The sequence below is a fragment of the Mustela nivalis genome (assembly GCF_964662115.1).
Source record: "Mustela nivalis genome assembly, chromosome: 3".
NCBI lineage: Eukaryota > Metazoa > Chordata > Mammalia > Carnivora > Mustelidae > Mustela > Mustela nivalis.
This window is the reverse complement of record NC_139022.1, coordinates 80943845-80955669: the sequence shown is the minus strand read 5'-3', so window position 1 is coordinate 80955669 and position 11825 is coordinate 80943845. Positions and strand designations below refer to the sequence as shown.

General features: G+C 48.0%; 1 protein-coding gene across 1 annotated transcript in view; it reads left to right on the top strand.

Moving 5' to 3' along the window:
- Window positions 1-3441: 3441 nt before the first annotated feature.
- LOC309860929 (uncharacterized protein) overlaps window positions 3442-11825 on the top strand; it is a gene marked incomplete at its 3' end in the record, with an annotated part of 207947 nt that continues 199563 nt past the window's right edge. Inside the window, exons 1-2 of the mRNA XM_082723358.1 lie at window positions 3442-3567; window positions 4509-4649. Coding sequence (XP_082579484.1) covers window positions 3490-3567; window positions 4509-4649 — 219 coding nt within the window. The 5' untranslated portion in view covers window positions 3442-3489. The remainder of the gene's footprint in view (window positions 3568-4508; window positions 4650-11825) is intronic.

The following is an 11825-nucleotide window of genomic DNA, read 5'->3' as shown; positions in this document are numbered from 1 at the left end:
AGTACGGCAATTTCATGTGGCCTAAGCGGGTTGCTGCCTTAATTAGTATGTGCCCATCTTTCACACCATCTTTCTGGTCAAAGAAGAGGTGTTTTTTAGTGTAGAGCCTGGGTGGCTCAGTGGGTTAAAGCCCCTGCCTTCGGCTCAGGTCATGATCCCAGGGTCCTGGGATCGAGCCCCGCATTGGGCTCTCTGCTCAGCAGGAAGCCTGCTTCCTCCTCTCTCTGTCTCTCTGCCTGCTTCTCTGCCTACTTGTGATCTCTGTCTGTCAAATAAATAAATAAAATCTTAAAAAAAAATAAAAACAGCAAGGAAAATAGAGGCACATTGCCCTCCCACTACACTCATGCCCAAAGGCACCAGTCTACTCCCAAAAGTGGATTCATAGACTTCCAGAACGGCATCCAGTGGGCCTCACATGGAAAGTGCATCCTTCCAAACAACTTGGGTGGAATCAATGAGCCCACTGTTCTCAAGCGTGAGCTGAGGAATAGCATGTCCAGGACAAAAGAGGAGTCGGTACCAAAGGTAATCTTTTGTCACACAATCACCCTGCTAGAATACATAATGCATCGTCGTACATTGATTAGTATATTAATTATCCAAATATTGTGAAATCGTTATCCCCATATATAAGATCTGAAGGAAGAAGCTGAGCCAGCCACATTTGCCCTTTTCAGCACAAGCATTAAACATTGCTGAAGACACAGCAGCAAGGGCCACACTCACCCTCCAGACACATACCTGGGATCACAGCCCAGCAGTCCTTGAAGGAGCCACTCCAAGAAAGGCTGGGGAGACTGAGTCACAGGCATCACCCCTGCAAACTTAAGAATGTTCCCATTTCTCAGCCTGCGCCATGTTTTTACATTCGTTGCCCAGTAGAGGACGGGCACGGAAAGAAGTATGTGCTGGGCCTGTGCTCTCATGCCTTTCCTCACGCCAGGAACAGGTACCATCATTCTTATCTTACAGATGACACTAAGAGAAGAGACGTGACTCAAAGACTCAAAGACCAAATTATCAGGGTAATAACCCTTTTCCTTGCAAAAGGACGTTCAAGTCAGATTCAAGGCCAAGGCAAAGGGTAAGGAGTTTGGTGTTAGGAGATTGTGAGCACAGAATCTCTGGCATAGAACCAGCCCAGTGAACTCATTGGGATATGAAAGGAGACCAGTTTATCCTTAGCCCAACTCAAGCTCTCTTTAGATGCCCTCCGCACCCCCACACAGCATCCTGGGTTTACGCTAGAGCTTTCTGAGCTGCTCCTGCCTATAGAACAAGTTGCACTGTGACACTTAAAAGCTTTTCGGGTACTAAAAAAAATCCTGTCTAAGTCAAAAGTTCTCTCTCCCTCTAGACTGAAGCCTTTTCCTTTCTGCAACTGAGGACTGACTCCCCTGGATCAGAAATTACAAGGGACCTGAGAATGTCCTTCCGCTTTTTTAACAACATTATTTTCCTCCCCACTTCTGGGTCTTTGGGAGTCAGAGTAGAATGGGGGTGGGAGGGGCTACAAGGTGTTTAGGAGTTTTGCTTGGTGATACTCTCAGCAGTGATTTCTTGACCCTGAATGTTCTCTGTGCCACAGGCATTCAAATGTTATTTATGAGAACCCATACAGGAGACCTCCTCCCTACACACTTTTGGGTTACGACTAAAGAACACTCTGGCTGACCTTTGAGGAATACCCCAGCTCCTTCCTGGCTAGCTTCCCACTTCTGCCCCTTATGCTCACAGGAAGACCTCTGGCTCAGGGTCCCCTGAAGGCACAGGTGTATCCATATGGCCCCAAAAAAGCTCACAGATGCTTGCCATACCAACTGGCAGGGGAGTGGGCTGCCCACAGCCATCTTGTCTCCTTACTGTGCTTGCTTGCTGTGCTAGGTTACTCCAGCACTTCGGAGTGCCCCACGCAAGCTTTAGGCTTTAGATTCACATCTCCCAGCCCTGCCAGACTTTCATGGGGAACTACAAACCTCTCGCAAGGTGCTGGGTGAACCTCTTCTTTTCCTGTAACTCAAAGCCAGATAGCCAGAGGGCAAGGATCCATCTTCTCTTCCTGCAGGTGCCCTGATCTCCTTGAGGCAGGCTCACCACTAACCCTGCAGGGCCCAAGGCAGGAGTCCAGATGGAGGTCCACATGCAGATACCCAAATAGTTAAGAGTTAGAAATCTAGCTAACAATACTGTGAAATAAAGTGCCTTCTAGCCTCCTACCTTGACAAATACACCTTCCCCATGGCCTGCAAGATCCGTTTGAATTTAGAATTCTCAGTCCCCTTGGAATTTAAATCTGTGAGACGTGTTCCTCCCATCCTCAGACCCTGGACCCCAGCAGGCCCCTGGAAGGCGTTCTAGGAGAAGTAGATATCTGGAATGTGGTGGAGAGGGGCTTCAGGAGGACATGTCCCCTAATGCCACAGCTTGCCTGCTCCATGGGGAGGATGCTGGAGGAATTCCTGAATACTTTCTCTAAAACATAGAGGTCAGAATGGGGACTCCACAATAGGGTGGTTCCAATGAGTATTTTCTCAGCCTTCCCCCACCAGACTAGAGGGCATGCCATGGGAAGGGGCAGGCAAAGACAGCAGTCCTATCCCCCGAAGGCCTTCAGCGACCTCCTCCAGGACTCCCCTTTCCATGGACGTGCTCGTAGAGACTGCTCGAGATGATGCAGGAGAAGGGCAAAAGGCCCATCTGGCCACCTCTGAGGGAGGTGGTGGGAGATACTCTGCAGTAACTTGAGTGCTCCCACCAGGTGATGGAGACCAGTCTTTGCCTCTTATCCTCAGCTTTGAGGCTTTAGCTACAGTCCTGAGACAGCCAGCCAGCCCCATCAGGTTACAGAATAGACAGGCACATAGTACTAATGTGACATGGATTTTCAGCTAAGCAGGAGTGTTTCACACGCCTACAGTTTAACACCGTGTGAGGTGGGGAAAGAAAAAGCATGGTTCACAGATGGGCAGCTTGAAAACCAGACTCTATTCTGTGACAGAAATAGATTTATGGAAATGTGTCTGCAGTGAGGAAGGAGACACCAAGTCCCTGCTGAAGGAAACTCCACAAGGACTTTGGGAGAGAAATGTGCTATTTCCTTCGACTGAGACCAACTGGTGGTGTGCCGAGCCCTCCAGTTGGGAGATCACTACCCTGACATCACAACACTTCTTAGAACTACCGTCCCCACCACGGAGTGTCCTCACTTCTTCTTAGTGCCATCACTTCCGTCCAGAACCCAGGCTCCCTGGCCTCTTCTTCCCACAGCTGGGATCACCTGGCCCACTGAGATCCATAGACTCAACCCCGCTCTAGTCTCTGGTCAAGAAGGAGTTAAGGATGTTAGCCTAGTACCTCGGAACACGGGAGGGCACAGAGAAAATAGAACTTGTCAGGAACTGGAGCACCTAGATTTCAGTTGTGATCTGGCTACTTATTATTATAAACGTTTTAGATGTCAGTGAATTTTCGAGGCTTCATCTGGAAATGGGGGCTGTGAAGAATATCTGCTGCCCACTTCAGTGGAAGTTGGTAGATCCAGTAGTGTCATTTGGAAAGTATAAGGTCTGAGTTATTAGTGGTACGAGATAAGGCTTTGGGTAGGAGTGTGGTGGTCTTTATCTCTTAGAACCATGGCTCTGCCTTCACTAGAAGACCAAATAATGACAAGAATCTTGTGGGATTCATACAGAAGGAGAAATCTGTAATCCTACTGAGAGCAACTGGTGGTGTGCCGAGCCCTCCAGTTGGGAGATCACTACCCTGACATCACAACACTTCTTAGAACTACCGTCCCCTACTACTACCACTGCTCCTACTCCAACTGGCCCCTCCCAGCTCAGCCATGTTCCTGATGATTGCCACACTAACCACAACAGACACCATATCGTCCTAACCTACACCTGGCAAACACCCCTGAGAGAGCCCGCTGCCATTCCCCTCATGCCTGCAACATCCATTCCAGTCTAAACAGAGTCGAGCTCTGTCAGAGGCCTCTGAATGGACACTGATGTCATTCCTCCCTCCCGGGGGGAAAGCCCTTTTGGCTCTTCCTTACTGAGCACACCAGCCTTGTGCTGGCCTTGGCTCTCTTACCCTGGGCCAGCATGGAACTATTTGTTTTACCCGTATCTGTCACTCTGTTTCTGACACCCAGTGTGGATCTCACCAAAGCAGCCGGGCTAACCTCTAGATGGCTCAATACAATGATCTTTAAGCAGGTTACTCCGGGACATGGCGAAGAAAGGACTTTCCTGTGTAATTCACTAAAAGTATGAACTCTTCACCTTCCGAGCTCCCGAGACACTGAGATAAAAGAATCTGCTGGGCTTGCTGCACAGGCTTATCCTCAGGTTCAAATAAGGTCTATGTGAAAATGAGTGGAAGAAGACATGTAATAGTAATTCTTGTATTACTATTACATGTGTAATAGTACACATGAGTAACATGTCATAGTAATTCTTGTGACAGCTGTCCTCACATTGCTTCTATATTCTCTTCCCCAGCCTACAGAGACTGTGGACTTTCAGCCCTTCTCCTCTCAGCCATCCCACTCAGAGCCCAAGAGCTCATCGACTCCTCATTCTACTGGGCATCCCTGCAGTGAGACAGTTCCCGTGGACACCAAGCTGACACCACCCTCACAGGTAGGATGTCCGCTATCTCAGCCTCTTTGCAGCACCCTACCAATGCCAAATGAGAGTGGGGTGATCTCAGGGCTGGGCCCTGGTGACTGGTCCCACAGGCACAGTCATACTCCAGCTGCCCTCATTGTGAGCAGTCAGGCCCATGGCAGGGCCTCCCCACAACTAGGCAGAGTGCCTCCTCCACCTGTGTCCACTCCCGTTCTGCTTCCTGGGGGCAAGATGGCAAACCAGTCCACCAGGACAGGCCAAGCCGCCAAGATAGCAGCTACTGTATATAGAGGAGGGAGCAGAGCCTAGGCAGGGCTGTTGTTCCCCTCCCATAAGGCTCTAATGGGCCTTGCTGAGGGTAAACTCCCAAGGACAATGCCGTTTCTGCCTGTGTGGACAACCCCTGGCAGGAAGGAAACCTTTGGAAGGTTCCAACTCAAGGCTTCTGGAGTCTGGGCTTTTTTCCTTATCCTCATCTTTCCCACACAAGAAAAGGGGATGCTGGGCCAGCTCTGAAAATCTGGCCTGATTTTGGTATAAAGGGGTTTCTTCCCAACTGCCGGAGTGCCAGTGGTGCTGGAGAGGCTGAGGAAAAAAGGATGGACCTGGTTATCATTTGAGAAAACCCAGAGGGCAGCGACAATCAAGATTAAACTGGGCAGCTGTGCTGGCAGAGATGGGGGGTGCAGGTGGGGGGCTGACTTGCAGGCCACCGCGATCCAGAGTTTTAAAACTTTTACAGACATTTGTCTTTACTCCTCATAATAGCTGCGGGGAGAGAAAGAGTGAGAGTTTAATATGTCTATCCTTGCCAATCTTTATTTCCTCCTGACAAACCACCCCCACTGCTGCCCACCGTGCCTAGAAGAGCCCCCGGGGGGTCAACTGGGGCCAAGCGGTGGTTCATGGAAAGCAGCTGGAGCCCTTGCCCCAGCTGACGCTCATTTCACGCAAAGACCCTTGGGAGGTGTTTAAACGGGAGCCAAGAGGCTGAGTCTAGGGCTGACGGTAGGCGTGGTGAGAGTGCGCTGGGGTGGAAGGAGCAGCGAGAGGTCCAAAACCAGAGACTCAGGCCTGGAAGAGCAGCGAAGGAAAGGGCCAAAGAACGTAAGCAGAGAGAAAGTGCAGAGCCTGCCCTCAGAGTAAAGACTGAGTAGAGGAGGGAAAGGAGGAAGATCAAGGGATGAGAAAAGAAAGAGCTAGGACAGGAGGAAGAGAAAAAATAAGAGAAAGGCTGTGGAGGAGAGGAATTAAAAAGAAATATGTGATGGAACGCTTCCTTGGGTGGCTTGGTCCTTAAGTATCTGCTTTCAGTTCAGGTCATGGTCCCAGAGTCCTGGGATTGAGCCCCGTATGGGGTCCCTGCTCCCTGGGAAGCCTGCTTCTCCCTCTCCCACTCCCCCTGCTTGTGTTCCTGCTCTTTTTCTGTCAAATAAGTGAAATCTTAAAAAAATAAAAATAAAAAATAAGAGAAACAGGTGAGGAAGGGAGAAATCCCCAAATGATAAACGAATGGGTCCTGTAAAAGGCTTCGTTGTGCAAATTAAAACTAAAAATCTCTGTCCAAAACATGGAATCACATGTTGACTGAGTTCCTAATGCAACCTCCCAAAACAGGGAAGATCTGCACCACCCTGAAAATGAGCTCTGCCTTCAACTGTGCCCCTAGAGACCTCATGTGTCACCAGAACCCTAGGGTCCTCCTCCCTGTCTGCGTTAGAATTTCCAGGGAAACTTGTTAAAAGCACCCAGGCCTGGGCTCCTGCTTGGAGCGCTGAATCCAACTCTGGGGAAGGGCTCCCCTGGCAGGACTTAGCACTCCCAGGTGATTCCATTGTGTCAGGTGATTCCAGTGCACCATCAGTTTCAAATCACGAATTAAACTTGGGACATTGAGCTCTAGGAAGGTAAAGCTGGCTTTCTGGCCTTCCCAGATAATCTTGTTCTAGGGGAAAAAGCGCTGAGATCTTAACTCCAGATGTCAGGCACACAGCAGCCCCCTCAGCTTGTGTCTTACCCACCCACACACTACAAAGCTTAGTCAGTGAGGATGGGGAACAAAGCGGCCTGCAGAGCTTCCCCCCCTGCTCTGCACCCCCACTCCGCCTGGGACCCATTTGTAGGCCATTCAGTCCCATGGGGGAGGACATTTCATAACTTGTTTACAACTTAGGGGGTTTTATTCGAGTTGGGTTCAAGCTGACCAGAAAGGGGAAAGGAAACGTGTCAACAATAGCATGGAAGGAGCTCTATAAGAAACTGCAGAGTCTTCAAGTTAATAAATAAAGAAGACACATGCCTGGAAACGGAGTTGAAATGTGGCTTAACAATTCCATACTCGGAAACTTGCTGAGCCAAAATGTCAGAGAAGCTTGTTCTCAAAACTTCGTTAACGTGTGTCAGAGCCGCCAGACAGAACGAGATCATCTCAGTCAAACAAATACCGTCATTTCTCCTGGGGAAACAGAAAGGAGTCCCAGTGTGTATGCTAAGTTCTACAACCTGGGGGGATCCCCAAGGGATTTCTCGGGAACCTTCTGTGGCCCTCACTCCCCACTTCTGGGCCCACCACTGCAGGGGTCAGTCCCAGTCCCACTTCCTACGGATCCCTCTAACATAGGCGCCTGGGAAGTAGGATGAGGCTTGTGAAAAACACCCGGGGAAACAGTTGGCAGCAACACAAAGCTTCGTGAAATCCTTAAAGCCAACAAGACAGAACAGAACAGACCAGAGGGTACAGCCAAAAACCTGTCGTTTCTTCACCTCTTCCAGCATCACACAATAGCAAGTCAATCAAATAATTGAATTACATAAGCAACAGCCAAGGGAGGACTTGCTACAAGGAGCCAGTGTCGGGGGGCAAAGTGGGTCTCTTGAATTCCCTTCCAACAAGACTCCCAGTCTATAAATGGGCTCTGGGTCCAGTGGCTGGGCTGATGAGCCACTGGGACTGCACAAAAGAGACTCCAGCGTCCTCGGAGAGGTTTTTTTCCCCCCACCGAGACTGCCTGGTCGTTAAGAAGCAACTGGTGTGAGAGATGATGTGGAGGCCTATGCCTGGGTCTCCTTCCCTCTTACTCTATTAGGAGTAAAATTTTGATACCTAAATTCCATGAATTCCTTTGTGAGCCAGGCTCTGCCGTTACCAGGATTGAGACTTCCATAAGGTACCCCAGAATGGGGGTCGATAGAGGGACATGGAGCAAGGAAGGTGGTGCTCAGCCAGGGTACAATCGGGACAAGCTCAGGATACAGGGTAGCTCCAGGGATCTGGTTGTCTTGTCCTCACAGGACAGGCTGCTGTTCCCATCACAGGCACTCCACCAAACCCTCTTCCCCTCCTATAGCTTCTGTGGTGACCTCAGCCATGAATTTCATGCTTTGCATCTACTCACGGCTTCTGTTCCTTGGGGCTTCTGCTTACTTGTCCCTTCTCTGTGCCCTTTGGTTTCTGCACAACTCTAGAATCTTGCATTCAAGGAGTCCCTCTAAGACAGAGGGGCCGATGAAGTCAGTTAATGACTACACTGTATGGAGGTTTCTTACTGTGCAGAATTCTCCCTGTGGCCTCTTCCTGGCTGCCTTTGGGTCCTGCACCAACAACTGGTCCATACTGCTGAAGTCAGGGTAGAAGAGGGCTTTGTGCAAAGCCTAACAACTTATCTAAGCGTGAATTCCTGTACCTTTGTCAGAAGGGGGCTCTGGGTAGGCAAGAATCCCTTGGCCAGGATAATCTCTGCCTACTCTGCTACTCAACATATTTTTCCTAAAAGTATGCTGTGAACCTCCACAACACAGTAAAGCTAGCATATGCAAAACATACACAGAAAAGTAATGCGTAACAATAAGGGAAAGAAGTCCAATAACTTCCTAGTACCAGTACAAATGATTCACGATTCACATACTACATATGGTTGAAAATCACTGTGGTGAGGCTGAATCAGGTGCAAAGGAAGGAAAAATAGGTTCTTAGAGTCACAGCTAACAGTTATCAGGTGTGGGCTCTGGGTCAGGTTCTGTGTTAAGCGCTCTGCTACAACTCACAACTATCCTCATGTGAGCTCCTGCCATCATGGTGAGGCAGTGTCACACCTGCTTGCCTACTGACTCCATAGCACTCCCAATCCCTTCTCCTTTAACCACTACCACAGAAGCTGAAGAAGACTTTGCCAGCTTCCCTCACAGATGAGCTTTGGGGCCCTGTTCTGGCCAATGAAATGTAAGGAGAAATCATTTGGGAAATTTTGGGAAAGTTTTTTCAGAGCAGTCCTGAAACATGGAATTTTCCTCAATGAATACCGTTTTTTCTCCTAAATCCTACCACCACCCCCCACTTGCACCCCTAGTCCTCACCCCTGCTTCCTATTATGAATGAAAATGTTGTCTGGAGAGACCTCTGCTATCTTGCAGGGGCAATAAATATGAAGGGAAAATTAAGGATGGTGAAGTTGTCAGAAAAAGCCAGGGGCCCTAAGAAGTCTTTATCCCTGTATCTATACCAGCTGCATATCCAAACTGATCAAAGAGATTATTACTAGTCCCATCTTGCAGATATGAAAAATGAGGCACAAAGTAAGTAAATAACAGTCTAAGATCTTATCTGCAAAAGGGCTTAGTCAGGATTCAAAACCAAGCCTGCTGATTCCAGATTCCTAGTCATTAAGACAGGACTCTTCAGCCAGAAGAAATCTTAAAATTGAAAAGACCATGTTTGGAAGAACCCTTAAGGACTCTACTGTTCAACTCCTTTGAATTTTTTAAAGATTTATTTGAGCAAGGGGAGGGAAGAAGGAGACAGAAAGAGTCTTAAGCAGACTCTGCTGGGCATGGAGCCTGAAGTGAGGCTCCATCTCACGACCCTAGGATCATGTCCTGAGCCAAAACCAAGAATCGGTTGTTTAATCAACTGCGCCATCCAGGAGACACCCCTCCCCCTTTAATTAAAAAAGCCCACAGTGGTTAAATGTTGGGTCCAGGTCCTGTTGGCTTCCCCCTTCCTGCAGTATTAGGACTGAATCTTGACTCCCCATACAGTGTTCTTCACCTTAACTTAGGCTTCACAGTGGCCCGTGCTTTCTCCTGAGAAAAACCATAGACTACACAGCCTGTATGGAACCCTGGTGGTTTCTACGTTGCACTAGCTAAGGATTTATCATCCTGATTCCTTGTAGACCTTTGACACTGCAGAAACCAGGACAGCAGTAAAAAGGATAGCATTCTATGTCAGAACACTATCCTGTTGACCACATTACACTTCACTGTATTTAGACTATATTAATCCAAGATAATTTATACCAGAAAATGTTACCTGAGAAGGACCATTATTAGTGGCTTTTGCAATATTCACTCCGGAAGTCTGTGGCACAATCCCTTAGGGAGAACAGTATTGCCTGGAAAAGCAATGACAGACCCCCTTCCTGAGGCAATTTCTATTATTAAGCTGCTCAAAAAAAAAAAAAAAAACACAGAACTCTCCAATTTGCTCAGGATCTCAAGAAAATGGAGAGTTTTGTTTACACGTAAATTTGCCATTTTTCCAAAGGCTGTTGGGCATGCTAGAGACTTGGATTTTGAAAAACAATTCTGAGAATCATTTTATTCTGCACTCTGGCTTCTTTTCAAACATCTCTTAACTTTCCCAAAAAACTGCTGCCGTCCTGTGATTGATGCATTTCTGGAGATTCGGCTGAACTTGTCTGTTCACATTATCCAGCTGTTCAGTGCCTGTGGTTTTCACTAATGGTCGTTACATTTGATCATTCCCTCCTTGCCCCTAAACTTTCTGGCAGTGCTCAAGAAAAATGTAAAATGCAACTGGTACTGAGAGCCTTGCAAACTTAGCAAAGTTTAGGATAAGAAAATGTCTTTGTTTGAAATAATATGGAAAGGTAGGAAATCAGAAGAACCATATGTTCATTCCAATATTCAGTGAGCACTCACAGTGCACTGAGGTCTGTGCTTAAAACTCTGATGCATTATCTCGTTTCACAATGCCTCAGATGTATGAGTTAAGCACTAATCTCCTCATTTTATGGATCAGGAAACTAAGGCTTAACTAGGGTAACCTATAATCTAAAAAAGCAGGTAGTACATATATGCACACATAAACTCCAACACAATGCAGGATTATAGTAATTTGATGATCCAGATGTGTGGGCTCAGATAGAGAAAAGATTGCATTTTAATGAGGGTCCAGAAGAGGTCTAGAAGATATATAAAATTGCGGCTAAAAACAGTGGGGAAAACCAAGAAGCAATGATATAGGAGGTCAGAGCAGAAGAATACAGAACGCATTTAGAAATGGTGAGCCATCCAGTTTAATAAGCACAAAAGGCACAGGAGTAAAGGTGTTGGGGTCAGTCAGATTGAGGACAGGTCATGGAGGACCTAGAATGTCAAGCTACATCTGGAAATCATGACCATTACAAAGAGGAGCCACTTTGCCGCTTGGGAAGCCAAGAAGTTCCCAGTCTGACCTCAACTAAAGTGTGCTTAACAGTAATTTGAAGGCTGGGAAAGGGGAGAGCCTGGTGGCTGGGAGCCCAATAACCACTGAACACTATGGCAAATAGTGAAGATCCAAACCATGCATGGTGGGGGTGGCACAATGACCACACAGGCCAGAAAAATGGCCTTTGCTAGGTGGGGGAAGGAGGTATCTGGAACAGTTGTGCTGTAGAGTGCCGCCAACACACTCAGGTAGCTGCAGTGTCCAGGAGGCAATAGAGCAAAAAAAATTGCAATGTGAAGAATTTCCAGGTTAAGAACATCGCTGGCTAGCAATTCCTGCCTCGACCTCTCCTAGCTTCACACTAAACAGACCTAGGACTGTTAAAGGATCAAACTGAAAAAGAGCCCCAAAATGAAAAATGAATTGCCAAATGTGGAAAGAATCTCCCGGACTCCGGTGTGGCTGAGGGTAGATGAGAACAAGGGGTGGCCAGACTGGTTGTCCCCCGTCAAGCGGTGAAGCTTCACACAGCCAAGCAAGTGAGGTGGGCCCCAGTCCTTCCCCCCACCCCCGTCTGCCCTTTCTCACAGGCCCAGGCGCATGCCAAAAGGACAAGTGGGTGACTGTCTCCCTCCTGTGCGAGTGACTCTTTCTAAGGTGCACAAGTGAAAAACCAATCATCTCTTCCCCATTGCGTTCTCTTCCCCTAATTCAGTCCTGCCTAAATTTTGATCCCA